The following is a 27,940-nucleotide window of genomic DNA, read 5'->3' as shown; positions in this document are numbered from 1 at the left end:
ATTTCAGATCACAATATGAAGCAATGAAACTCCTCAGACTGGCGTATGCTGCAAATGTTTGAGGTCGCCACATAAAAATGACTAATGATTAAAATGGAAGAGAAGCAACTAAAAACGATAGAAAAATGGCGCACGGACATAGATAATAGTAAGCATTCTAGGAAAATCAAATGTGACTTTTTCAAACATTTTTCTTCAAGAGTGCAATAAAAAAAAACAACAACACAGCACTGAAGCCAAGCGTCCACAAGACGTCTAAAAATTTGTTAGTACTGTAGGTTTCACGGAGGGAAGAAGACAGCGGAAGGAGAGAAAGAGAGAGAGAGAGAGAGAGAGAGAGAGAGAGAGAAAAGGGAGCGAAGGTCACAGCAGAGAAAGAAAGGAGGGTTATTAACTTGCCAGTCAACGCGGGGGGAAGAAAATAATCTTTGAACAAGATTGAGCAACAGCGGAAGTAATGCACATCACAGTTAGCTTTTAAAGACCATTTGTACTTGCATGTTGTTGATTTCAAAAAAAAAAAAAAAAAAAAAAAGAAAGAAAGCAAAAAAACAAAACCCTGAATGATTGAACAGAAACAAGGACGTCACCACAAACAAACAAACAGCCCGCCAATGAAAGGGGAGGAAGTGTTGGGTGAGACACACAGCTTCATCTCTGATCTGAAGAGTTTCCACGTTTAGTTCTCTAAGCTGTCGTCGTCTACAGCTTTAAACAAAACATGGCTTTACCTTGTTACAGTATAACGATGTTGATGAACAGGGGCTACATTTTTCCCGCAAAAAAACCCAACTCCTGTGTTAAAACTACTTTGAATACTTTAATCTGAACTTCTCGTGAGTGTGTCAGCTCTCCAGGTGACCTCTGTCCAGATCTCAGATCAGTGCACCGGCTCTGCTTGCGCGACTAATGTTATCTCCGCGGGACGTTGTTGTTTGAGTTCCTATCAGACCTGCCAACCCTTGACATTTTAAAGTACCATATCAGCACTGGAAAAGATGCCAATCTGCGTCAGCTGCTCACAATAGAAAAAAAAACAACATTTTTAACTCTGAGGGGGGGGGGATGGACTTGCTTGGATTGTCAACACAATATTTGATCGTAGTAGAAGATGATGTGTCAGGTCAAACAGATAAAAATAGTAACCGAGAACTGAACATGCGTGGGTGCAGTGTAATAATAAGGCCATGCATCTTTCTGTGCAGTCGTCACATGACTGTTACCATGTGGCACTATGCAGCTAAAAAAAAAATAATAATCAAAAAGGTTTAAAATGATCAAACTAATTGGGGAATAATGTCCTACAAAAGGGCAAAAAGGAGAGATAAAAAGGACATGTAGGCATATACTGTAAGATTATAACTGTCATTGGTCTTCCTGGTATGAAAACAACGTAATGATTTATGTAAAGCTTATGTAAGTGTGTTTCAAAGATATGAAAGGGGCAGTTCTTTACTGGTATTGCTGAATCCACTGGATGGTAACATATAAGAAGAGCAATAAATACAAAAACATGTCTTTTTCAGGATTGTATCCAAATAAAAGTAGCTTAAAGAATAGTTAAGAAACAGTCGAAAGACGTTGTGGGTCTTTTGGTCCAAATTTATGTTCATTTTTTGTTCACAGCTGCCACTTAACACTGTATTTTTGGCCATAGACCGTAGTGTGTTTGAGTCTGATAATCTGGTGAAACCGATGAATGTTTCTGTTTTGTTTTTTGACAGACTTTGCTGTCTCATGTCTCTTTCTGCGCCAAGAAACCAAACAGTTTATGTATTTACATATTCAGCACAGGCAATAATCTAATACTCTATCAGTAACTTCCAAAAAATGTTTTTTCAGCTTGATAAGTGTTCTTTTCCTGTTAAGTCTACTCTTGTATTCCCGGCATCTCTCTCTCTCTCCTTAATATACACACAGTGTGTGTATGTAATGATGAAATCAGGGGAAGTTGCTGACACTGATCATCTAATGATCTACTATTGGCTAACAAGGGCTTGTACATTAAATGATTAACTCAGGCCCAGTGTTGAAGTTGTAGGGACATAATTCAATCTTTACCTTGCATATACATGCATTTTACCAACTCTATATTCACAGTTATGTTATATTTTATGTGTTATCATGCAAGTGTAATTAAACATACTACCTGTTGAAATATTCCGTACTGTAATGTAAATGTGTTATGTCCTTATGCACCAATGAATTCTCACATATGCACTGTTGAAAACCCCCTCGCAATATTCAAAAGCTCTCACTTGTGGCATGTAGGACTGAGTATTGTTTACATTTTTCAGTACTAGTGTCAATATGACACCTGGACCTTTTTTTTTTTTTTTCTACAAAACCGTTTTTTCCCCCTTCGTTTAACAAAATCAGTTCTCAAATGTTTAACGTCGCCTAAACACAAGCAGCCATAGAGAACTTTGCCGAACTAAAAATAGTATAAAATTCAGATTTTTAAACCAGTAAATTTCTGATTCAAAGAATAAGTTAACAACTTATCTGACCGGGCATTGGATGCCAACTTTCGGTACAGTTAGTGACTGTCAGTGCTACAAATGCACTCTTATCCATCTCCTGTCTTCTTGTCCTACAGAGTCAGTATGTTTGGCTTATATACTGTATATTGATGTGGTGTCCCTGAGCCTCTGATGGTGTGCATCATCATGTTCATCAGGAAGCTTTGTCAAGGACTGAAAATCAGCAGCCTTTTGCATTCATAGCAAACTGAGACGGATGTAACTCCGATTCACGGATGTAATATGATGACAAATAACTCACAGGGTCATGGCTGTGCAATCCTAACAATGAAGGAGAAGCAGATAACTCAGAAGGTTATACTGAATCTAACAGAAGGAACAATAGCAGATGAATATCCGCTGAGCACGATATATGCTAACCATCTTTGTGTGAAGTACTGCTTGATTTCGGTTGCTTGGTAACACCATGTACGACCACAGTGTGCCCTTCCAAGCGTCATTGAAGAGTGGATGCAAGCAGCGCGCCATCGTGCTGTTCAAGCGTTTCAGGGTGCAGCACATAACTCTTTCACTTTCATTACATCATTACCAGTATTTCTCTGCTAGTCCATGAAATCTGACTGACAAAGTGGAAACCACGAATGAGAGGTTACACATATGAACATTAATAATGTTTCACAAATCATTTCAATAATGTTAGACGTTTCCACAGCGCTTATGAGACAGATTCACTGGTGCGTGCATGTTTATCTTGTACTTTTTTTTTTTTTTTTTATAGCTGCTTAGAAGTGGAAACAAAAAGTGCCCTTTTTTCCAAATTTGGTAAGATCCTGTTTGATACTTCACAAGTATACATTGCATTTTATTCTTAGTCGTGACTCCTCTACTTTTTTAAAGCAGATTCCTGAAGATTTTTTTTTTTACCCCTGCCCTGCCTCATGTCTTTGGTATGTTTATGAGGTTCAAAATGCCTTTTTTTATTTAAACTCCACATAAAATCTAAGGAGAGAGTTGTGCCTGTTGATGACTGTTGCATTCGCTAGGTATGTGCGGTTGCTGCTCTGTTGGGGCCAGAAATCTCCTGACACTCCAAACAAACCGGACACAGCTGCCAATTTATGTTAAGTTACCACCGGCGAGACATTTGCTATTCTCATTAGCTCGAGGCATGGCAATGGCATTATCCCAAGTGACATGAGCAGCTAGCAGGATGCTACCAGGTGCTCCTGGTTAAAACTATAAAACAAGTCTGCTGCACATGTCATTGATAAAGTGCTTCAAAGGCATAAACAGTGTGTGCTTCTCTTCATATATAAATGTGACTTTCTTAATTTTACTTTAACAAGTCTGCGGGCGTCTCACGTGATCTGCTTGCTCCAATTGTGCGGGACGTTGTCTCCTCTATGTGTCATTAGTAACCTTGTGAAATTGCCAGTCCTGCTGAGCCTAAATTGCTGTATTAACCTAGCACCGTTTTTCAAACACTGAACATATATAAAGCAGTTCAGCTGAGTTTTTTTTTTTGGTGTAAAACTGTACACATGGTACACAAAATGCTTACAGGTTGGCAGGAATCTAATGGCTGATTTCATGATATGACCAGAAGGGACATCTGGACTGTACTGTGTCAATTTTATGGAACCAGTGGTCAACAAGGTGGGGGTGGGGGTGGGGGGGGCAAATTAAAAAATTAGTTAATATCTTGAGATTGCTTGTGGGCGTATGAGTCAAGGCTCCTTATGTGTGTCTTTTTGTGCGTTTGTGGGGAAGGTAAAAAAACAAACAAAAAAAACAAACGTCCTTATTTGAATTTCAGGCTGGTGACGTTAATGGAGACAGTCCAAGTTCAACAGATGAGGTCAGTTCCTACTGAGGTTGTTTGTGTATGAATGATTGTATACATAAATGGCTGTATATGCAATATACATTTGCCCGTGGGTAAGTACAGTATGTGTGCGTGATGCGTTTTAAAGTGGAGCTCTAGGTACTTGACGGTATACGTGGGTGCACAGAATGGATGCTTATGTGCGTGTATGTATTCTACGTAGAAATGGGATTTTTTTTTCAACCTCATCGGCCCTTGCTGTAGCCGGGAAAGAACTGGTCGAGCAGCATCTGAAGCGTCTTGTTTTGGGTCATGATGTAGTCTTTGCCCAGGTCGTGACGGCAGGCGGGGCAGGTGTACACCTTCGCTCGGAATGACCGCTGGAGACAGGTCTGAGGAGGAGGGGCGCGGCAGGAGAAATTCAGACACAGATACAAATAATTGGGATTTTTTTTTTTTGTGGTGGTTATAAATATACGCACTCAAATGGACGCTACATACCTTGCAAACATTGTGTGTGCAGACGGTGGTGATGGGTTGGAAGGCCAGCTCCTGGCAGCACACGCACATGAAGATCTGCTCCATCTTGCGCAGGAAGTTCTTCATATGCACACAGATAGAAACACGTGAAAGGAGGAGGGAAAGAAGGAAAATACATGTTAAAACTGAAAAACAGGCAAACCAAAAATCTGCAGACATCCAATGAGTCGCTTTGTGAACGCAAGTGTCGAGGAGCCTGAGATGTGTTATGGTGTTAAGAGTGTGCTGAGATGCATACTGGTCCCTCTGCAAGGTGTCCCATGGCTTCGTCCCAGAGTTTCTTGTTGGCTGTGTCCTCTCGGATCAACTGCTGCTGCTGCTCTGACAGCTTGAATGTCTCCTCGATCTTCAACCGTTTAGAGGGAGGCTCCACCGCTGGTGACGATTCTGGTAAAGAAACACAACTAAGACTTTAACAAAGCAGCTACTCTTGGAGTATAAAAAATGAAAACTAAGCTGTTAAGCAAACTCATCTCACAGTGGTGCATGCCTGGGGGAAAATTCGATGACAAATATGAAATATTTACAAGCTATCTTAGGAGAAGTTCCGCTGCTCGCGCTGTTCTCACCTGTCCTCTTCTCACAACACCTCTAAAGACAGTGTCTGACCTGCTTTGAGCTTCATCTCTGAAAGCACCCACCACTATCCCTGGTTGTCTTCTGCTCTCCGTTACTTTGGGGCTCATCCTCGTCCACACTGGCCATCGGCTGCTCGTCCTCCTCATCCTCATCGTTCTCCTCTTTCTCCTTGATCTTGCGTTGTCTCCGCGGCCTCCCCCTGCCGGGATGGTGCTTCCCCCTGCCGCTGCGACCGGGTCTGGCATTGGCCTCTTTCCTTGTCTTGTTAGCCATGGCTGCCAAGTAGCCAGGCGGGTACTGCAGAGTAACACACAATCACTAAGAAGACTGCTTATTTGGAAGAAGAAAGTACAAACAACCAAGCAATGTATGTTAGTGTCTACGCAGTGAAGTTCACACATAGATGCAGGCACACTTGCGGTCTAACCTGAACATTAAGGTCCAGTTTTTTTATCCTGTCCAGCCCTTCAGGTGTCCATGGCGCCGGTTCCAGATCGTCCCGTCTCAGCAGGTACCGCCACACCAGATAACCACACTTTCCTATCTCTGGCCAGTATTTTACCACCTAAATTTCACCCCGAAAACAAACAGCAACACATTTTAAACATAAAATTCAGAGATCTTCAGGAGCAGGATCAAGTAACATCTCAAATCTCTATAATCAAAGTATCAAACTATGAGTCCTGCCTGGTCTATGAAGTAAAGAATCAAATTATTGTTACAAGTACAGCTTCCAAAATAGGTCATATTAAGTGAGAAGGTCAAAGAACAGGTGGGGATTAAGTGGCTTGTCCACAGATGGTTATATAAGAGTCTTTCTCACTATCATGCTTCCCTACATTTCCTGTCTGTTATGATAACAGTTCTGGTCCATATTTGTGATTTATATCATTTTTATTTATCTTAAGCAATAAGAAGATCTTGTTTTACAACCTAAAGCAAAACCTGTCTGTACCTTGTAGATACCATCATAGCGGTTTCCCTCCTCGGGAGCGTATTTGCTGATGCGTCGGCCTTTGGAGCTGCGCACCACTCTCACCGGTTTTCCCGCCCGCCAGTTCCTGGACTCTGCCCCATCTTTGTCGTTCAGAGGTGCATCGCAGTTTAAAGCCAAAGCCCTGCAGGAGTCGAGGGGAGCCAAGGGAAAGAATTATAGATGAGACAGGATGATGTTAATCAAGTCTGACTGAGGATTTGGGATGTTAATGAATAATCAATGATTAATTGCTATTAAGAAGTTAATCACTCAAGCTTGTTATTTGAAAAAGACACCCTGTAAATAAAAAAAAAATGAACAATCGGTGAGCTTTTTAAATGAGATTTTTTTCCAAAAGAACCGCATTTAGTGCATTTATTTGCAAACTTGAACTTGCGGTGGCTGAGTGGACATTTTTATTACCTGTAAAGTTGAGAACAAAACCTACGTAGATGGACAATCATACCTGTTCATGTGGGTCAGGGTCTGGTCAAAAGAGTGCTCTCCGATCCGTTTGTTTCCTGAGAGGTCACGGCCCCCGCTGCCTGTGTAGGTGAACTCATCTCCCCGGTCCTACAGGTCACGGTAACATAATTGAGTAATTGAGGTAAAATGCCGCTACTTCACACGTGACTCAGTAAACTACCTGTGAGAATATACTTCTGAGAAATTCATCTTGTAAATAATAGAAATAACCCACCACTTCATCCTCGAAGCCCCCGGCCAACACCAGCGAATAGGAGCCGTCGTTACTGCGCCCGTGGATACCACCGACATGTGGCCTGTGAACACCTGCCTCGCTCACCTGAAAGCACAAAGAGAGAAACAAGAAAAGCAGAGGAACGTAATTATAATGTGCGGAGGAGACAGATTTAATATATAATATAGAAATATATGATAATATACTTCATACTGAAATGATACTGACAGTATTTGAGGATGAGACAACTGCTCGATTTTCTGGGAATTTTAAATCAATTATCAGAGTATTTGGCTAACCTGAACTCTGAATTTCCATGTGGTTCCAACAGGAATACCGGGTATGGGTCCATAGTGGTTTGAAGGAACAATTGTGCACTCCTTGGTACGCCCCACGCAGGCCATACCCTGCAATTACATCAAGAAAGACAGCAAAGAATCTAAGCTACATGCACAAATATACCATCTAATGTCCACCTGAGTGAAAAAGTAGTGTTAAGGAGCGGGATTGCTGATTTGTAGGTCAAATCTAGCAAAAGCTTTCAGTGAATATTTATGTACAAAAAAAATGTTATACTTTCAAGAAATTATGAGCATACCATTCACAGAGGGTATAAAAACTGAAAGTACAAAAGCAACTTTTCGCAAAGTATTTTGAGGGTTATAAAATTGCGATAATGTGAAAGTCAAGAATAAACGCTGTGTGACTCACAGCGCTTAAATGTGCCCAAACACACAAGCCAGGCTGTTTTCAATTAGTCCGCAGAGAAAGGGAGCATTCTGGTAAAGAAAGGAGTTGTTTTCCGTTGGCAGTTCCAGGAAAGTGGCTAAGTCATGCTTAATGGCATTGTTCACATTACACCACGGAGCGGAGCGTCAGGGAGACAGCGAGCCCAGGATGGAAAGGAGCCACACAATATCTCCAAGTGTTGCCATTAAAAAAAGACTCTTAGGAGATTTGGGGGAAAATATTTAACAGTATGCTTAAAACAGATGCTTAAAAAAAAAAAAAAAAAAAAAAAAAAAAAACAAATTTAAATACATGTCAGCTGTCTGCTTCTGTCTCATTTTCTGCATCAGCAGCTAAAATGAGATGATTCTAGTTTTTGCCAATGTAATTTTCTGCTTTGTGCCCTACAAAACCACAAAAAATTGAAGGAGGAGGTGCAGGAGGTGTTCAGGTAGTCGTGTTATAATTATATGAGAAGAGCTTGATAATGAGCAAAACATTTAATCAGTTTCAAGCACATTATATAACTCAAACCAACATCATTAATCAACTCCAGAAGCCTGTTGAGTAGATATTAAGAATTGTTTGGGGGATCAAAGACGTCTGATCTGATCATCTGATTTGAGAGAATAATCTGCGGCGTGCTGAGACAATATTTGACTGAGCTTCAAAGAAAAACACACAACCATTTATCTCTCTCATCAAGCACAACACAAAACTCGGAGCAGACAGTCACCTACAGAAAATATTAAACACATACTGTCACTGATACACAAACCAGTTTACAGTAAGTTAATGGAGTAAAATGGCTGTGATGAACGGATAACACCCCAAACCTTCCCACAGGGAAAAAAAAACAACGACAACAACATGTAAAATAGGCAAACTTGTGGTTTAAACTTAAAAATGAAATGAATTCTGCTCTGAGGAGGTCCATTTCTTCTCCTTTTAAAATCACTTTTTAGACTATTTTGAATTCATGAAGTGTTACACACTCAGAAATTCATTTCATTTGGTGCTCTTCTTGTCGTCTTTCAGACGGACAAAAAAATGAAAAAAGAAGTGGATGCATTTGGAAAATGCTGGCCTCAGAAAGGAGAGCGTGACTTTTCAGAAACACTGATAATCTTGGTTGTCATTCTTTTTAAAATTGATTTCTTGCAATAAGTGTTACGGTGTAAAGTTGACGGGTGGAAAAGCAAAATCCGTCTTCAGCCTCTTGTACTGAGCATGTGCACGCCACTTGAGCCTGCGTGTGCCCAGTTCAAGAGACTGAAGCAGAAAACAATCTGGAAAAGTTAATGTTGCAGAAAAACTTTTGACACTCAAACTGCTTTTTCATATTTTTCCACATAGCCTTTTGCTCCTTCCAGGCAATTTGAAGAAGAACCACAGGTCTTCCCTCAGGCTCGCTGTTCACATTTTCTTTCAATCTTACAGGGACACCTGGTGTGTGTGTGTGTGTGTGTGTGTGTGTGTGAGTACTTTTAAAGGTCTCACCTTTCCCCAGTCCCTTTGACTCTCAGTCGTTGCTGAAGGCATCTTGGCCTTCTTCTTGCTGGCTTTGAGCTTCTCTCCTGCCTTGACAACCTCGCTGGTGTCGTTCTTACAGGTGGGACAATACCTGTAGAACAAAAGGAAATCATTTCCTGCTGACGTAAGCGTGTGTGTGTGTGTGTGTGTGTGTGTGTAAGTAACAAAGCTCTAGATAAAAAGATGGAGACGCTGTTTTAACACAGAAAATCCAGCTGTTGACAATCAGTGTCATTAAGTTTGATATAATCTCTCTTCAGCTAACATCCAACAAAAGATTTTATCGAAGCTTAAGATAACTTCAGTGTTTGAATCAGCATATTTTGACATAACCACTTTCCTTGGTGGAGATTCAACAAAGAAAAAGATTTATTGGCCATTTCCTGGCAAACACAAGTCACTGTAAAATATAATGAGGAGCACCACTTCCCCAAAATACCCAGAAGGCAAAGACATTTGTTAATAAGTACCTTAAAGAGAAATGTTGCACTGTCTTTTACATAAAAAGTGTACCAGGAAGTTGGTTAGGGAATGCTGTCTGACAATTTTATGTTAAGCTTTTCGCCATTTCATCTCCCAAAAGCAACACACGCCAGAAATAGAAACAGAGGGTGGGGATCTTCCTCTCCATAACTGCCAAAACACTAACACCTAGTTTCTGTTTGGCAGAGATCCTCAAAGCCACTGCATTAGATAAACTCACACCTGCGACTGCATTATGTCATTATTTCATATTGATTTTAACATCAATCACCACTTAATTACATCTTAAATGCACTTAAGCTCCTACTAAACACCATTAATCAGCCTTCTTAAATTGACTAGTGTCAGATCTTGGAGCTAATTAGTGAGCTGCACTCTCTCACCAGTCCTCGTCATCCGGGATGGTGGTAAGTGGCGGGTTGAGGCAGTAGATGTGGAACGCCATGTTGCACTCGTCGCACAGCAGCTGCATGTGAGCGTCCTGCTTCCCGCCGCACACGCAGCAGGAACAGAAGCGACACTCTGCGTCCGGGTCGGCCTTGCAGTGCTTACACTCGGGCCCGCTCTTCCCTGGATCCGAGGACAAGGAGGACAAATTCATACACGCATGCACACGCACACACGAACGGTTGTACTAAAAGCAATAAAGACTCTGTTGCATACGTTTAAATTGTCCATCCGCAGCCGAGAGCGGACAAGCTCCGGGTTTTTCCACCTGGTAGATTTCATCCAGAAACTGAACTTTACAATCTCCGATCACATCTCCGGGACCCCTGCAGGGAGGGCGAGAGACATGGACAGAAAAAAAAAAGGGGGGGGGAGATAGGAAGAGAGAGCAGGAGATGAAGAGACAATAACAGGAAGCCGAAGAGGGAGACGAAAAGAGTCCCGCAACCCTCCCAACTAGGAGGGAGGATCCTCACCCCAGGAGAATCTTGACTCGGAGCTCTTTGTTGGTGCGGGTGGTTTGGTTGAGGGACTGAACCTCTGCGTCGAACCAGAAACCTCTCTCCTCTGGGGTCTCCAAGTTGTAGTTGACCATCACATGCATGCCCACCAGTAGCTGGTCCCACCGCAGCAGGGTCCTGGCGCGAGGCCGCACATCCACTGGTCGCATCTCCACAACACCGTTCTCTGGGTAGCTGGGATAGGGAGAAGAGGGGAGGCAGGCAGAAAGGAAAGGAGGGGGGGGGGGTTTAGGTGTTTGAAATCAGCCTGATTTTTACATTCCTGTCTTATCTACACAAAGAGACAACGAGGCTCCCGCTGAGCACTCGATCAACAGTATCCTGTTGGAAGGTTGGAAGAAAAACTTCAACAGTGTAAAATCCTCAGGAAGATTTTTTTACAATTTTCTAGCTAGCAAAAGCAACTCTTCAGAAACTATTTAACATCTCAATGCATTAAGTGAGCGACTGCTCCATTAATAAGCAGTATATCTTTCTGTACAGGAAAAATCAGTCAACAGAAGCCCACACAGGCACAGAGAGACAAAAACTATCTGTAATACACGTGGATTTTTGCACAGAAAGTCGAAATGTTGAAACCAGTTGCTGTCCAGAGCCACAGCATGTAATTGTAGTATGACCTACAGATCAAAATTAATTATTAGGTTATTCAAGCGTGTATTTCAGGCCCCTGAAACATGTTCATCATCAGTTTAGAAAACAAAATAATGTTATTTTTTCTTTATCAATGTCATATGCTAAAAGGTTCAAGCACAGGTCTATTTAAGGACAAAGCAGCTATAAAAACTTGACTAGAAGTGAAACTAAGCCAAAAAAAACCATTACCAATAAACTTGTGGATTTAATTTCAGACTGGACTACTTTTACACAGTATGTCTACACGACATATTCCACAGATACAGCAGCTCTTACACAGTCTATAAGGACTTCTGATAGAAAAAATAATTACTGTAATTAAACATTAACTTTTTCTACAAAACAATACCCATTCACATACTGTAGATTGTTCATTTGCATCTACATACAATGAAACTCAGAAAAACAGTTGGACTTGGATTTTGGAGCTAATAACTGTGGAGGATTTTTACAACTATGGCCTCCCTCCACCTCTCCCCATTAATCTACACGGAAAATAACTGAATATGGCAACCTTACTGCCGTCAGCAAAACACTGGAACAAAATTGGACCTGTTGTTTCTGAGATATCATGTAAAACTAACATATAGACAGGACTAAGTCCCCAACTGGAGGTATTGGAAGCAAGAAAGAACAGAAAATGATCATCTTGCTCCATAGCAGCATCATTATATTCACTGTGTAATATTGCTTGTGCTCTCCAACCAAAGGCATGTTTTAGATGCCAAGAAAATTCAGGCCTAACGTGACTCAACGAGAAGAGACAGACTAAAGTCTGATCGGGCTTTTGAGTCATCTACATCCTGAGCACAATTTCTGGAAACCGCTGTACAATCTGCCCCACTCGACAGCAGCAGCAGAGTGAGGAAAGGTGAGGTGACTAAAAAATGACCAACAGCCAAGATAAACAAATGTGTAGTAATTACAGGATTAAGCTGAATAAAATGTCCACAGAACTTGATGTTTTCTGATGCTAAAAAAGGTTTTGTTTTTTAGAATATCACTAAACCACTAGGACACTCTGTACAGTTTGAAATGTTCCTCCTCTGCCAAAAAGAAAATCGGAACAAGTGTGATGTGTCTTCTTGTCTAGCAAACTTGGAGTGGAGATGTAGTGAGGTTAACTGCACAGGTTTCCTGCCTGCCAATCATCATTAAGCTGCGAGGATCAGGCCTGACTCTGGAATGAATTGACAGCTGGTTTGCTTGCCAATAGCTCGAATTATGCTTACAGACGAACAATGTGTTAGCAGTGAAGTTTAACTGCACAACAGCCTGCACACTCAGGTCCGCTCGCACAGTGGGAGGTTGAAGGGGGGGGGGGGGGGGGGGGGGGGGCAGGGAATTGCGTGCATGAGCAAGCAGTGCATGTTTGCATTTTTTTGGGGAGGAGGGGTGGTGGCTGAGCATAAACCGGGTACTTTCTCAGACAGTCTGCACTGACGCAGAACCAACGACGGCCTGTTGGGCTCTGGCTAAAAATCACAAATGCTAACTTACAATGCCCGACATTTTAAGATGTTATCCGTGCAGACTGTGCACTTATGCTTTTGCTTTCTTACTGAGAAGACTACGCTGCATATTTGGAGCCATTATAAATTGACGGGAGAAAGTGCACAGATGTAAGACTGTAAGAGTTGTAGCACACAAGTAGCGTACTCCCAGGAAGAATAGGCCGGGGCACAGTGCAGGGATTTCCTTTTTTTAGGCCCGAGGGATTACTGCAGTTTTGGGTAGGGTGGGGTGGGGTGAGGTGAGGTGGTGGTGGTGGTGGTGGGGGGGTGAATAAAAGCAACACACACAGACACAAGCTAACATGTACATGTGAACACACACTCACACACACGCACACACACACAGAGGAGAGGAATATCAACCTTGGAGCACAATAGGACTCAGCATGAACAGACCACACAAGCTCCAACTGTCTGTACTGTTGTACACTCGCCCTCATTCACATCGTGCCAGCTACGCAGGCACCATAAAAATGAATAACGGTATAAAAGAATAATATTGCAAGCTTAAATATCTTACAAAGCCAGATCTGATATAAAATGACATTTCATTTTATCAGTGTGGACATTTAGGGACTTACTTACAATGACTGGAATGGTAAAATACAATTTAATTCCTTTCATACACATGTAAAAGGCAACAAAATCATATAATGGATGCACTACAATTATCTTAATGGGGAAACATGACTTGGATCAATTGAAGTGAGGCTGCTGGCCCTGCAATGTGATACATTCATTAGAGAGCCCCTGCTAGTTTTGTCTAGGTTATATTTCCCTGCATTTGATGCTTTATCATAAATTCTATACATAAAAAAACATACAATAACCGTGATATTATTACTTCAGATTCCTTAGACTTCTTTTTTTCTGAGGATGTACTTGCTGACCCAAAACTGCCAACTAATGCCTCTAATTAAGAGTCGACCAGCATATGACGGCAAGCAAAATTCCTTGTAATGACTCACAAAAACACTAGAAAACATTTCTGTCCAGATCTGAGATATACAACAACCACCAGAACAGAAAGCACTGGTCTGCATTGTGTTGGATCATTTTAGCCCTTAACAACAGCTGCCAAACATTTTGGCGGTGACATCAGTACTTCGTGCAACTGCCCATGGTTGATGGGTGGAGGCTACTCTCAACGGACGCTGCTTTCAAGTTCATTCCAAATTTTGTGATACGTTGTCGCCAGATCATTTATCTGATTTGACCTGATTGTCCCAACTAGTCTGAGGGTCTGAATTCTAACATGTGCAGCGTCAGGTTTAAATGCCTACACAGAGTTAACTTGACTGTCCGCCTACGCTCTCACAGTGGCTAGACCCAAAGCCTGGTATTAAATAAAATGCAACTTTCCCTGGAGTTGTGGGAAGGAGGAAGAAAGAAAGGAACCGAATCATTTCTATCAATACAAAGTGTGTCTGAATGAAATGTATAAACATATTTGATCAGTTATGAAGTGGAGACAATATGAATTATCAGCAGAAGGGCTCTTACAGTCTGTTCAGAAACCATAATTATGTAGCTGAAGTCCCTGTAAAGAGGAAGAAAATGAAATGAGAAGTCCTCAATTTACTGATAAGCAGCTCAGTTTGAAATACACTGACGCTAAACAAGCTATCTGAATATAATTACTTGACAGAAGTGAAGCAGAGTGACCGCAGTCTCTCTTAACCTCGGCTCTGTGAGTAATTGAAGCCAAAATGTGAAGCTGCAACTTTATTAAAAAAAAAAAAAAAAAAAAGTACTTTAAAGGGATTCATCCCATCATTTCAATGTAACAGCACACATCTTCATCAGCTTCCTCGTTTTAAGCTCTAATAGAGCACCTGGGTTTCTGGAAAATCAGTGAAAGCTAACATAACTCAGACAATAGCTGATTGTGGTATACTATCATATAATGCGCACTAACACTGTAGCCTGACCAATATCTTTCTACAGATGTTATACACACTATTTTACAGTAAAAAAAAAAAATCAAGATTAAGTTTTATAATCCTTTCAAAAGCACTTAACATAGACATATTTGATTTAAAGTATTTTTTGATATAATGATTCCTCACATTTGGTTCATAATGTGTAGGATTTCAAGATTTCTGATTTTGATAACCCCCCAGTGGGTGTCACAGTGTATCAGACACTGTGATGAAAATCTAGTCTCACACAATCCTGCACAGGTTAAGAGTGTGCAGATAACGGATTACTAACAGATGCTATAATTGCACAGTAACTACACAAAGTGACTTTCAACAGTTTTGACAAAGATACATATGTACGTACTGAGGAACTTAGGCCTTTTTCATAGCAGACATTGTGATTTTTTTATGGCAGGAAAAGCACATTAATGATGGCCCCGTTCTATTTAAAGACCAACTGAAATCACATTTAGTCATCCCTTTTGCAGTGTTTTTTTTTTTAAATATATTCATTTAAGTTTTTTAAAATTACTACTAAAAGTAAGAAGGATAATATCAGAAATGCTCCTTTTGTCCTCTCAGCTGACTGTAGTGGCGTGACGGTGTCTGTGTCTGACTGACAGCAGCTGGCAGGCTGTAGGAAACATGAGACAAAGTAAACAAACATGTGCTGTAGCCTGCATGTCATGGGCAGAGAGCGTGTTGTTAGCAGTAACATTAAAGAGAACTGGACCAAAGTGACATTTGCTGTATGTTTACATGCTGTTTAATGTGCTGCAGCTGAGCAGCTAATTAGCTATCTGGCCTGCTAGCTGACGTTAGCGGTGTACTTTTCCCCAGTGAATGTTTGTTTGGTGGCTCGTTCAACAAGCTAATGTGCAGGACAAGAAGATGTGTGTTCATGTTTGTGAGTTTGATAAAAAAAAAAAGGAGACTTAAATGTGGAAATGTGGATTGTTCTTCAAAGTCTTCAAAGTCTGTGGCTCTTTTTTTGTGTAGCAGGATGCTATCAGGCTCAGTGTAAACAGTCTCTGCTCTGCTTGTGATAGAACACTGACGTTACTGTTGATGTTATCCATCAACATAGACGGAGAACGAACAGTATTCTGTTGAATTAATGCTAAGCTAGGGGGCGCCATTAAGAAACCAAAAAAATATAAAACATACATTTCCTCCTTTTGGTTTCTGACAAAGGACGGATTATTTATAAAGCATATTCTATGCCGTAGCAGACAAAAAAAGGCAAATTAATTTCAGTTGGACTTTAAGTGTCACAGTATGCCATGACAGCGTGACAGTGAGCCAGCATGCACAATTATACAATACTGAAACCAAAGCTATCATTTATTTTATTACTAACACCTGTGCTTTTCCTACCGTGAAAATAAATGTCTGCAGCGAAAAAAGACGTAAACCATACTGTCAAAGATTATAGGCACGGTAAACATGACCCCAAAATCTAGTATATCTATCAGCAGATCTGTAATAAGATATCAGTCATCCTGTATTTTAGTCGGGATCTAGATACTACTCAACAATCAAACAATGACTAGTCTGTGCAGAAAAAGGAGATGGAGGAGTGGGCGTGTGAGAAAGAGAAACTAAACTGAAACTACACTTTTGTTTCGCTCTTATTTCATTGTGACTAACTTCATTAGAAAGTGAAACATATAAAGCTCTCTCAGGCAAACTGCCACAGCTTTAGATACTTGTAAGCAGTCTCTCCAGGCAATAGCGATCGCAATAATTAACACAAATTGACGAATATACTCGCTAGAGCTTGCGAGTTGTTTCTTGTGATAAGCAGCATGTTTTTTTTTTTTTAATAAAAGGAAGTGATTACATATGACTCTTCACCAGTAGTAGATTTTTAAAAAGTGCATTATTTTCCTTTGCTTGCAATTTTTCCCCAATTCCCACAGTTTTTCTGCAATAAGTACACATGAAACATTAAAAAATGCATCACAATTTTTGAGAAAATAAAGTATTTTTGGCCACAATAATCACAGAAAAACTGTGAAATCCTGGAGGGACTGTGTAAGACATCTTCACTGCATACTATGTGTGGATCCTTGCTAATTAGAAGATAAAGCCTCTCTTTTAAGCAAAACCATCCCAGAACACCATTTTCAGTTCGACATATCAAGCGTGATTACAAACTATCCAGATTTCTCACATGCAGTGCGGGGCTCGGCATGTCAATAGGCCTTTTTTCACAGCAGACATTTTCGACTTGTCAAAATAGGAAAAGCAAAGGTGTGATTAATAACATTAACGATGGCTCCGTTATATTCAAGTGTCCCAGTGAGCCATGACAGTGTGACAGTGAGCCAGCAAGCGTAATACCAGGAACCTGAAATTGAAGCAGCTTAATGGAATTCAACCGTCATTAATTTTACTAGTTACACCTGTGCCTTTCCTACTGTGACAAGTACAAATGTCTTCTGTGGGGCAGAGATCTCAAAGCAGTGGGTGACAGTGCTCATAATAACCCTGTCAACATGTGGATTCTTAAACTTGTCTGGGTTTAAATCATTTCATTGGGGTCAAATGATGTCACAGGATATGTTTTTTGTTCAGACATTCAGTTTGTGGTGCAGTTTAGGCACATTAATTTGCTTTAAGATGCTTAAATTTACGACATTATAAGGCATTATTAAAAACCGAGATGCCAAATTCTATCTGCATATGACAAATATAACAGTCTGCTTGGAAACTACATGAACTTAAATTATGTTTGTCAATTTAATGTCTATATTTGTTACTCTCTCTACAGAGAATCTTAAACATATGCTGAACTCAGCCAAGATTTAACCATGAAACCATATCTGAGAGTCTTGTTTTAGAGCAAGACACACACACACACACACACACACACATACACATACACGTCATCCCAGTTCCTGGGAGCAGTGGAGAGAAGATTCTCCCAACATATCGCTTTGATTTTGTGGCTCATTACATTCTGTAGAAATGCTGTCCAGACTGGATTCATGCAAAAACATGGCGGTTCATTTTTTTTAGGGCTGGTTTTCTTTCTCAAGACTATGCAGGCAGGTGTTTACTAGGGGGAATGTGTGTGTGTGTGTGTGTGTGTGTCTAAGCGTGGGAAGGCGAAGAGATCTTACCCACCCTCCACTTTTCTCTGGCAAACAAGATGATGGAAGAAACCTGGAATGGCGCTCAAGACAGAGAGGGATACTACGCATTTAATAGACAGCAAAAAAAAAAATAAAAGAGAGACTATAAGAAAAGCTTTCACCAAAACAGAAACCTGATGATTTAGACCTTTTGCGTTTGCTGCTGTGGCTTCTCAACAGCACGCAAATTGGAATTTTATTCGTGGCACAGTTGGTGAGGACGCAAATCACATACTGCTGTGACGTCCTAGGTTTAAAACTAGCTTGGGACCTGCGTAGTCATGCATCTCTCCCTTTCTCTCCCTTCCCCGCTGTTACCGATCAAATAAACCAAAAGAGGCATGTGAGGCTAAAACAATAACCTGAACAAACAATCAAACAGACAGATAAATAATTAAAACCATTAAATTTAAATAAAAAGGGGAAAACAAGATGGTTTGCAATATTGGATCGTCCCTGCTGGCACACTCCTGTCCCGTTGCAAATGATGAAACAACAAATAAAAGCAGAATACCAGGGAATTGGAAAATTCGGAAGTGTCAAATGGGAATGATGTTTGCCTAAAAGAAAACACACATTTAGTGCTCAGCAACCCTTGATGTAGTTCCTCTAACACAACATCCCATGACAGAAACACACACACACACACACACACATATATGCGCACAACTACGACACACACACACAGCGAGGACGCTATGTCTCACCGGTGGCATGTTCACAGCAATTACAGACAAAGCTGAAGGAGGCAAGCAAAGAAGTAATGCTCCTGAGAACTCATGGGTTACCATGGAAACGTCAGCTTCTGAATGAATTTGCTGGAAAAAAGGGGAGCGCAAGAGATAGAGTCCAAATTGTAGCATCAACTAACACAAACCCCCTCTTCTCCATCCCCTGAACTGCCGGGAGAAAGCAGAGGCTGAAATTCCCAAAGCGCCGAACCGCCGTTACCGGTGCTTGCAGCCACTTGCCCCACACACACACACACACACACACACACACACACCATATATTTATGTCTATGGACATTTTTATCTAGTATGCCACACACCAGCAGCACAAGCAGATACATTTTTAACATGTAACTAGTAAGAACCAAACCCTATTTTCTGCTCTGCTGTAACACAGGAGCCCTGCATGAGATATGCAAGCAGGACGAAACACTCGCTATCCTCTCTGAGGAGCAGCATTGCAAATTCCAATCCTAAGCAGCATTTTACAGCCTAGAATGATCTCAGTATGCCAAACCAAAATCACAGTGTCAGTACAGCAGCATTTTGCTAAAATGCTAAATTCCGATCTGCACCATACACTTTTATTAGAACTGAAGATGATGTGCTTGTTATCACCTCAACCCAAAATCAGCTCAGTCGCAGCAAGAACGTTCCCCCGCATAATGAGCCGTCACTTACTCGTCATATTTAATGTGGTAAATTACGTCCTCTTCTCTCTCCTTGGTCTCTGTAGCTGCTGTAGAGTCTGTCTGAGAGGTGGAGGCTCCATTACTCTCCGAGTTTAACACAACATTATTCCTGTTACTGTCTGTGGTTTGGCCCTGGCCGTGGGCCTGTCCCTGCTCGGCCTCCAGCTTTCCATTAGTCCTTTTCGGGGGCCGGCCCACCTTGCCCTTGGTGGACGTTATCTGTCCTTTGGGAGTGCGTGTCACACTTTCGATGCAGGCCTCAAACCAGGCGCCGATGCTCACGTCTCTGCAGTCCACCAGCTCGTTAATCTGAGGAGACACAGAGACAGAATTAACCGCTGGTCTCGTTTGATCCCATCTGTCTGTTGTTTGAAGAAACACGCTAGTGTTTTTGTATGTTTCGGCTTATTTGTTACACACTATATACTTAACTGAAAGCATTACACAGACTATTGGATTTTTTTCCTACCTTGGGCAGCCAGTTCCTATAGTTTTCAGTGCAGTAGTCAACACTCCTTTGTCTTTATTTGTGTTAAGTAGTGCATTGTAAAGCGTGGACGACTCAGAAACCTTTTGCGAGTCAGTGATTCATATAGTAGCATTCACATTAAGCACTTCAACAGTCCAAGATGGAGTGCATTACCAACTACATTACCATATATCAATAACAGGTGGTGATCCCATCTCAAGAATGTCTCCGCAAATTGATTTGTTAGACTACATACATGAACTATTAACAACTGCATCCTGGGAGTTAAGAGGAATTCATCAAATTTCTAATTAGAAAGAGTAATGTGAGTAATATCAGTTAAGGGCAATTTGTAGTAAATGGTTTGAGACATGCAAAAAACATTCAATACTACTTGTATTAATTAAATCTTTAACATTAAATGTCCTGGTGAGTTCAGTGATGTCAATCTTATCATGTTTGAGATCCATTCTTGAAATAAATTTCACGGTTGACCATGTGTTTCTTTGTAAAAACCAAATAAAATATGCACCGAGTCTGTAATGAACGCTTAAAGCTGGTAAAGGCATAACATCCATTGAAGTTGCACAATATCCGGCTTAGTTATTGATCTTCCTGGACGCTCGCTTGGACTTTTGGCATCAAAAAGGAATCCTGTCATACACATATAATTTGCAGACATGTGAGTCAGCAAGCCAGAAAAGCATGGTAGAACACAGTAGAGCAGAGTTGACTAACACACACACACACGCACACACACACAAAGGCTTTGACTGTAGTCTGTCCATAATCTGTAAAATCGGTGAGTGACTGGGTTGTAACGACCTACTTCTTACATGAGGTTTGGCATTGTGCCCGCCTTGCAAGGTGAGCCATGTGCTTGTACGTGCATGTCATTACTACTTATAAATGAAAAAGGCATTTGGGGGATCAAACCTGTAAAAAGGGTGCTTAAATAGTGAGAGTGGGAAAGTACATTTGGCACCAATACACACGCTTTCACACACATAATACAAGCAGGCTCAGGTCATTTTGGCTGGAAGACTGTATGTAAGCAGGCTGGAGTTCTACAGCACAAAACAGCAGGGAAAGAAATGGATGACTGCTGAGAAAAAAAAAAAAAACACATGTAGAAAGGAAACTACACTGATAATCAGGTTTGTACTTTTACTGTCTTGGCAAATAGCATTATTACAAACTGCTGTATAGTATCAAATACAGTTCTAGAGAGGCGAATTGGAGCTTACATGAAAAAACCCTTCATGCATGCTAAATTATGCCACTAACAAATTAAATACTGACATTATGTGGACATTAAATGCTCTGTAATTTAGCAAAAAGACAGATCAGCCAGGTTCTTGCAAAATCTTGCAAATAGTTTCCAAATATTTACACTTTCATTCATTCCTACCTTGTACACCCCAATTCCCGGGTCGACTAGTGCGTTTTTGCTGGATGTTGGTGGCTGGGTGTCCCACGCCGGACTGGAGGACTTGAACCCATTTTTGGTACTGGTTGAGTTACTGGTAGCGCTGGTGTCCGGCTTGGCTTCTTTAATGGTGCTGGTGGTGTCGCTGCTGTCATTGTCTATATTGGTGGAGGTTTCCATAGCAGCGGGTGAGACGGGAGCTGGGGAGTTGTGGCTTTCAGATCTGGAGTCGGGGGGAGGAGCTGAACTACAGGCGACGGTCGAGGAGTCCTTGGCGACGGGGCTGTCGGGAGGGTCGGTCTGTGAGCGGATCAGCAGCTGGACGATGTCATTGAGACCCACGTTGTAGTCAAACAGCGTCTGGCCATCTTCCATCTAAAAATGTGAAAGTAAAAAAAAAACAAACACTTGAGACATACTATGTGAACAGGCACAGATGTACAGATGCAAAAAGCCATAATTATAGGGGCTGCAACTAACAATTATTTTCATTATTCATTAATATATATTCATTATTTCTTAATCTATCATTGAAAAATAATGACAAGAGCTTAGAGCTGGCTAGTCGTAAACCCCAAAGGGATTCAGTTTACAATGGAGCTGATTATTTTCTCGATTAATCTAGTAATCATTTTGTCTATAAAACGTCTGACAACAGAGTCTGTGGTGACATCTTTAAATGTCTAATTTTGTCCGACAGTCCAGAACCAAAAGATATTCAATTTACTATGATCATCACAACAAATGTTTTGGCATATTTGTTTAAAAAGTGACTAAAATAATCAGAATAGTTGCAGATTAATTTTCTGTTGATCGACTAATTGATTAATCGACTAATTTTGCAGCTCTGGTTTAAATTGAAATAAAAAAAAGCAAAAAAATACATTTGAGAAGCTCTGATGAGGAAATGTGTTTTGTTTTTGATAATAATTCTACTAGTTCAACTAGTTACTCATTAGTTAATAATTGTGTAATATTTTACCAGGCATCAACATGCCAAAAGATAGTGTATTTGAACAATTGCACAAACTTCAGTAAAGACATCCTTTATTAAATCTTGTCCCAAAGTTCTTTCCTAATAGACATCCGCTTGATATCAAATGAACACTGCTGCACCGTGGATTGCCCTCAGACCAATACATCAGGCTGCTTGTCAAGGACAAACAAAGAACATGTTAGACAGAGAAAACATTGAGCACAGTGACAGAAAGTAACTATGTATTGATACCACACTCGACAGCATACAGACGTTAAAAATAAACACACAGCACTTCAGTAAATCTACACACCATTAAATACACCGGTGCCATTTAAGAATGTTGCTTTGGAGCGACAACATCTGTTCTCAAATAAGCCAATGTCCAGCTAGTGATTAAATGCATTTAACTGAGGAGTAAGCATAAGACTAACATTTGTTACATTGACACCTATGACTGGTAAGCAGCAGCTACCTGGCACTAGTACTAATTAGCCATGTCGGTATTCATTTACATGTCCAATGCAATAGAAATGGATGCCAGCTCCACTCCACCCGCACATATCCCACACTGGTTTTCTACAAGAAATAGAAGAGAAAATAAATAAAAGAAATGAATGCATGAATTAAAGTGATAGGAGATGTAGCTGGGGGAAAGAAATGACTAGGTTGCTATGACAACCAAAAGAGAGCAATCCCCCCCCCCCCCACCACCACCACCCCACCCCACCCTCTCCACCCTCACCCCCATGAACCTGAATCATGTATATAATCTCTGTCGACACCGACCCACCACCACTACCATCGCTATCATCAGCGCGACCCTTTCAGGCATCAGAAAATGGTTCTTTCAATAAACAAGCTCTTGAAAAAGAAAAAGGAAAAAAAAAAAAAAAAACAACAGATGAGGGCCCACTGGAAACCCGTATTTACTCCTGTACCACATCCGATCTACTGTTAAGTACAGAACAGCTACTGCCTTAGGAATGGAGAGCTTATGGCGGACGCGCCAACTCATTACAGACATCAGCTATTCATTTCAGCCCTCAACCCCACAAGCCCATTGTGCTGGAGAGACGGGCATGGCCGCCGCTCTCTCGCTCGCTCGCTTGCGCTCCCCTTCTCTTCTTCGTTATTGACAGCGAGGAGGAGAGCGGTTGGAGGCGTAGCAGGAGAGCAGTAGAGGGAGTGGAGCGCAATTTCCCCAGCCCTCCCTGTTTTTAATAGTCTCATGAAATTTAGATCAGAGGAGCAGTGGTGCAAACACAGCCATACAGTGGTTGCTATACTCACCTGTCTGTCTATCTGTCTGGCTTCCTGTGGCAGTCTATCTGAGCATTTCTTTGTCTGTCTCCCTGCCTTAGCTCGGTCTTCAATTTACTCTCAGTAATTGTTTATCCTCCACTGTCTGTCTGCTTTTTTGTTACTTGATACTGCATTAAGAAAGACTGGCAAACAGACAAACAGAGAGCATCCAAAACAGACAATTAAGATTGCTGGTAGGGTCTGCTGCAGGCAGCCTCACTGTAGAGATGTACTGGTTTAGATGGACGGAGAATCACACAGACAGACATGAGTAGCAAAACCACATACAGTAGAAATTTCATGCGCCGCATCAAAACACATAAATGATATCTAAAGCTGTACCCGCTTTCCACAGCGACTTCATTACCGTCAGTGTGATCAGCCTCTCGCTGCGAGGTGTTACAGCCCTGACTTCAGTAATATAACCCGCTCAAAACAAAGACTCACCATCTAAAACAGGAAATATTAGAAACATACTTCCTATATTTGCGGGCTACAAGATCTCTTTGAGAGAAATATTGCCATGTTGACTATCTCTACTGTGTAATAACATCATCAAGGATAAGACATTTTCTCCTTCATCATAAATAATGCAGCATAATATAAAAATTAAAAAAAAAAAAAAAAACAACACACACATTGCTTCTGGTATCTTCATTATATGACTCAGTTCTGCATTCCAGTGGGAGACTTCGCTTCAGTCCCGGGCACACATCATAACAAAGCTTTCGACAAAACGGAGACACTTGACTTGAAGAATTCTCTAAAGGCTCGAACAAAATCAGAGTCAGAAATCCTTGGCATGGCAACGGTGTGCCTATGTGTGTGTGTGTGTGTGTGTGTGTGCTTACATGTGCATATGAGTGTATCAAATTGTTGAGTGGAATAACATTAACACCTTTCCACAAGGCTAATTTATCTGCTGTATTTCAACAGGCGGTCTCACAAAGACTCATTTCTTATTGTAACAGGCACCAAAGAACAATGTCAGACAGAGCCTCAAACAAAGACAAAAGAAGGACCTGTGGCTGCTGTAAAAATACACTCAAACATCTAAGACAAATCTTGTCAGGATTTAACTCACGCTGCCTTTTCTGTATCAGATAATATCTGTCATTGAACAAATCTGTTAATATCATTTTAAATCTACAGATTATAATAGCTATCATAGAGTAGAATCTGGCACTGGGGAGAGATTTGGCTGTAATACTGCATTACGCTTCATTATTGTGCCAAAATGCTGCCACATGGTTTCTTATTGTAGGGCTTTGAAAGCTCTTAATGGAGAAATAATTCTGAAATTTAAGTAACTAAGCAACACCTGCTTAGTATCTATGCCTGCATAACAATGATAGAATACATTAAGCCATCGAGTGAAGGTGGACCCAAATTAAAGGTGCAGTGTGTAGGATTTTGTGGCATCTGGCAACAACCATCTTCCAAGCATGTAGGAGAACCTATGGTGGACGCGAAACTTGCGAAAAATGCAAAAAAAGCCCTCTCTAGAGTCAGTGTTTGGTTTGTCTATTCTGGGCTACTGTAGAAACATGGCACTGCAACTGGCGGCCACCGTGGGAAAGGTCCTGCTGCCTATGTAGATATATGAAGGGCTCATTCTAAGGTAACGAAAACACTTTATGATTCTTATTTTCAGGTGATTAAACAGTAGGGCTGGAGGCTGTGGTGCCTCCCGTCCAATGAGAGCTCTCTGGGCCGTCTTGTTCAACATCAGGGCAACGCTCCCTGGTGTTGATGGCCCAAAGAGCTCTCATTGGATGGGATGGGGACGCTGAGGATGGATTGGTCACACTCTTCGCAAACCTGCATTCAACACAAGACATGCCCTCCTTTAAAATCCACAAGGGAAAAGAAAAAGAGGCAGAGCATAGACTGTATATAAATATGGCCGACGCGTCTCCATTTCCTACCGCTATGCAAAAGTGAGGCAAAAATATTTCCTTTCCGGGAGCTGCCATCTTGCTTGTGTAACGTCATTCGGAGCCAGAGTCTGCACAGTAGAGTCAGGAGGCGGGATGACGGCCCTTGGGTCACACCCCCTCAGCCATCCCACTGTCTGACAGAGGTTTGAGATCGGCTGTCACAGCTGTCAATCATGACATCACACCCCCTTTTTATATCGTCAAATAACTAATTACAAACAAGCTTATCAGAGAAATGAGCACTTGAGCAAGCATCAGCGTGTTAAGAACAATCTAAAATGACAGAGACCATCTTTGGGAAAAAAGTTATTTGACGTGCCCTTTGATTTTTTAGTTTGGCCCATGTCCCATTCACTAACATGGACAGAGCGGGACTTATGACCTATACTGCAGCCAGTCACCAGGGGGCGATCAAAATGTTTTGGCTTCACTTTTGGGGAGCTGTCATGAAGTCCATATTTATATACAGTCTATGAGGCAGACCAAGTAACACCTGGCGTCGTGACCTGGAGGCAGACGTGAAGAGAACTGGCCATACATGGAGACAGCTGGAGAAATTGGCCCAGGACCGGGATGCCTGGGGAGCCTTTGTTGGCGGCCTATACTCAAAGTGGGGCCACAGGCTTTAAGTAAAAGTAAGTAAATACACTAGGTCTGAAAAATTAATTGAAATTTTATCGAAATTACAATATGACCTTCTGCAATTTTCAAGTCACAGGAGGCACAATACTTGTTAAAGGAAATATGTGTGTCAAAATACCATTTTTAATTAAATATTGTGGCACTACAGAGATGTCCTGGCCTTCACATCATATTCTACAGACTTAAGAAAAAATCTTTGTTTGGTACAGATCTCTGCAAAAATCACACCATAACCATTTTTGAACCATGAAAAAGAGGATAATGATGTAAAAATTATCATTCTCTCCAATATCACAAACCATATCACAATTGCAATATCAGTCAAAATAATCACTATCAGATATTTTTTCAAAAATCGTTCAGTTCTATCATACACTAATTAAAACATGAATATTATATTCCATTTCTGCCAAGTCCGTTCCGCTAGATGCCACTGAATTCTACACACTGCACCTTTAATAGACTAAGAAATCATGATGGCCCATTCACTATCAGTGCCAAGTTCTAAAAGGAGGTTTAAAGGCGTGAAACCCAAGCCAGACCCACACTGCTGGTGGAGAGGAGATTTCATAGCGGGGAAAGAAATTAGCCTCTTTGCTCAGACAGGCCGTCCAAACCCCCTACTCCTACACGATTCTTCCTCGCCCTTGTCTCCGCCCACAGCTCGTCTTGGCAAAGAGCTGAGCAAAATAGGTCATATTTCCAAAAACAATGACATGGGGTGTGTCTGTGTGCCTGCCATCTACCGAGCTTCAATCTTTGGTCTACATTATGCCCAAGGACATTCGATCGTTTTCAAAAAAAAAAAAAAAATTCCACTGATAATTAGGAAAAATTACTTGGAACGGTAACAAAGGCTGGTTTTAGCCCCTGCACAAACAAGACATGTTGAACCAGCAGGGCTCAGTTTTGTCAATTTGCCAATTTGTTCAAATTTGTGGCTATGTAAAGTTATCTGACTTCTCAGCTAATTTGGGGATAAATTCTTTTATAGCATTAAAACTGTGTTACAAAATACATTCAAGATCTCTTGGTGACCTAAGACCCCAACAAAGTGCTATAGAAAGGATCTATACACACTCAGTTCAAGGTATTTCTACCTGTGTATGTAAGTATAAATTGTGTGACACATTAAAAAAGGAGTAAGACAAAAATATTGAGTATATTTACTGTAAGCATATTCCTGGGTTTGCAGGGTGAATGTATTTAGATTAAGGCCATAACATTATTCAAGAACTAAATGACTTTGAGTTATAGGCCCAGTCTTTTTTTGTTTATTGAGTTTGGCAAATAGATGAAACTACTTTTTTTAAACAGATGATGATTGAAAAGTTTTTAATCCTTGAGTATTACTGATGTATATAACCCTTTCTCAATACCATTAAGCATTAACAACATACTGTAGATTTAGTTGCTGCGTTATGTGTTAACCTATGATAACAGGTTGCAATCTTGCGTTTTTAAATTTGGTTATGAGATGACCCTTTTGTATGTTTTATAGGTTTACTGTATGCAAATATGTGCAATTATTGACCCGAGAAATATGAGACAATCAGTAGGTATAACAATCTGGCAGTCCTCTTGAAATCTGAGCTATTCACAGTGTACGAGCTGATACTTCACAGGTAGGACATTTGGCAACCATGCAAGCTAAAGCTACTATGAGAAGGAGTGGCAAAACTATGAAAACATGTGGGAGTGTTGGAAAAGCTGCAGTTGTAGTTCCTT

General features: G+C 41.0%; 1 protein-coding gene across 2 annotated transcripts in view; it reads right to left on the bottom strand.

The window, feature by feature from the left end:
- Positions 1 to 512: 512 nt before the first annotated feature.
- LOC121885707 (E3 ubiquitin-protein ligase UHRF2-like) overlaps positions 513 to 27,940 on the bottom strand; it is a 32,775-nt gene continuing 5,347 nt past the window's right edge. For both annotated transcript variants that reach the window (XM_042395403.1, XM_042395404.1), the window contains exons 2-16: positions 21,332 to 21,724; positions 19,441 to 19,760; positions 10,772 to 10,990; positions 10,512 to 10,621; positions 10,232 to 10,418; positions 9,333 to 9,456; positions 7,403 to 7,510; positions 7,104 to 7,208; positions 6,870 to 6,976; positions 6,383 to 6,545; positions 5,855 to 5,992; positions 5,490 to 5,724; positions 5,087 to 5,235; positions 4,810 to 4,908; positions 513 to 4,700 (exon numbers count right to left, since the gene is read on the bottom strand). In XM_042395403.1, the coding sequence (XP_042251337.1) occupies positions 4,554 to 4,700; positions 4,810 to 4,908; positions 5,087 to 5,235; positions 5,490 to 5,724; positions 5,855 to 5,992; positions 6,383 to 6,545; positions 6,870 to 6,976; positions 7,104 to 7,208; positions 7,403 to 7,510; positions 9,333 to 9,456; positions 10,232 to 10,418; positions 10,512 to 10,621; positions 10,772 to 10,990; positions 19,441 to 19,760; positions 21,332 to 21,724 (2,604 nt within the window). In that variant the 3' untranslated portion in view covers positions 513 to 4,553. The remainder of the gene's footprint in view (positions 4,701 to 4,809; positions 4,909 to 5,086; positions 5,236 to 5,489; positions 5,725 to 5,854; positions 5,993 to 6,382; positions 6,546 to 6,869; positions 6,977 to 7,103; positions 7,209 to 7,402; positions 7,511 to 9,332; positions 9,457 to 10,231; positions 10,419 to 10,511; positions 10,622 to 10,771; positions 10,991 to 19,440; positions 19,761 to 21,331; positions 21,725 to 27,940) is intronic.

This window comes from Thunnus maccoyii, chromosome 19 (assembly GCF_910596095.1).
Source record: "Thunnus maccoyii chromosome 19, fThuMac1.1, whole genome shotgun sequence".
Lineage (NCBI taxonomy): Eukaryota > Metazoa > Chordata > Actinopteri > Scombriformes > Scombridae > Thunnus > Thunnus maccoyii.
Note: the sequence above shows the minus strand (reverse complement) of the source record. Positions and strands in the feature narration are given on the sequence as shown.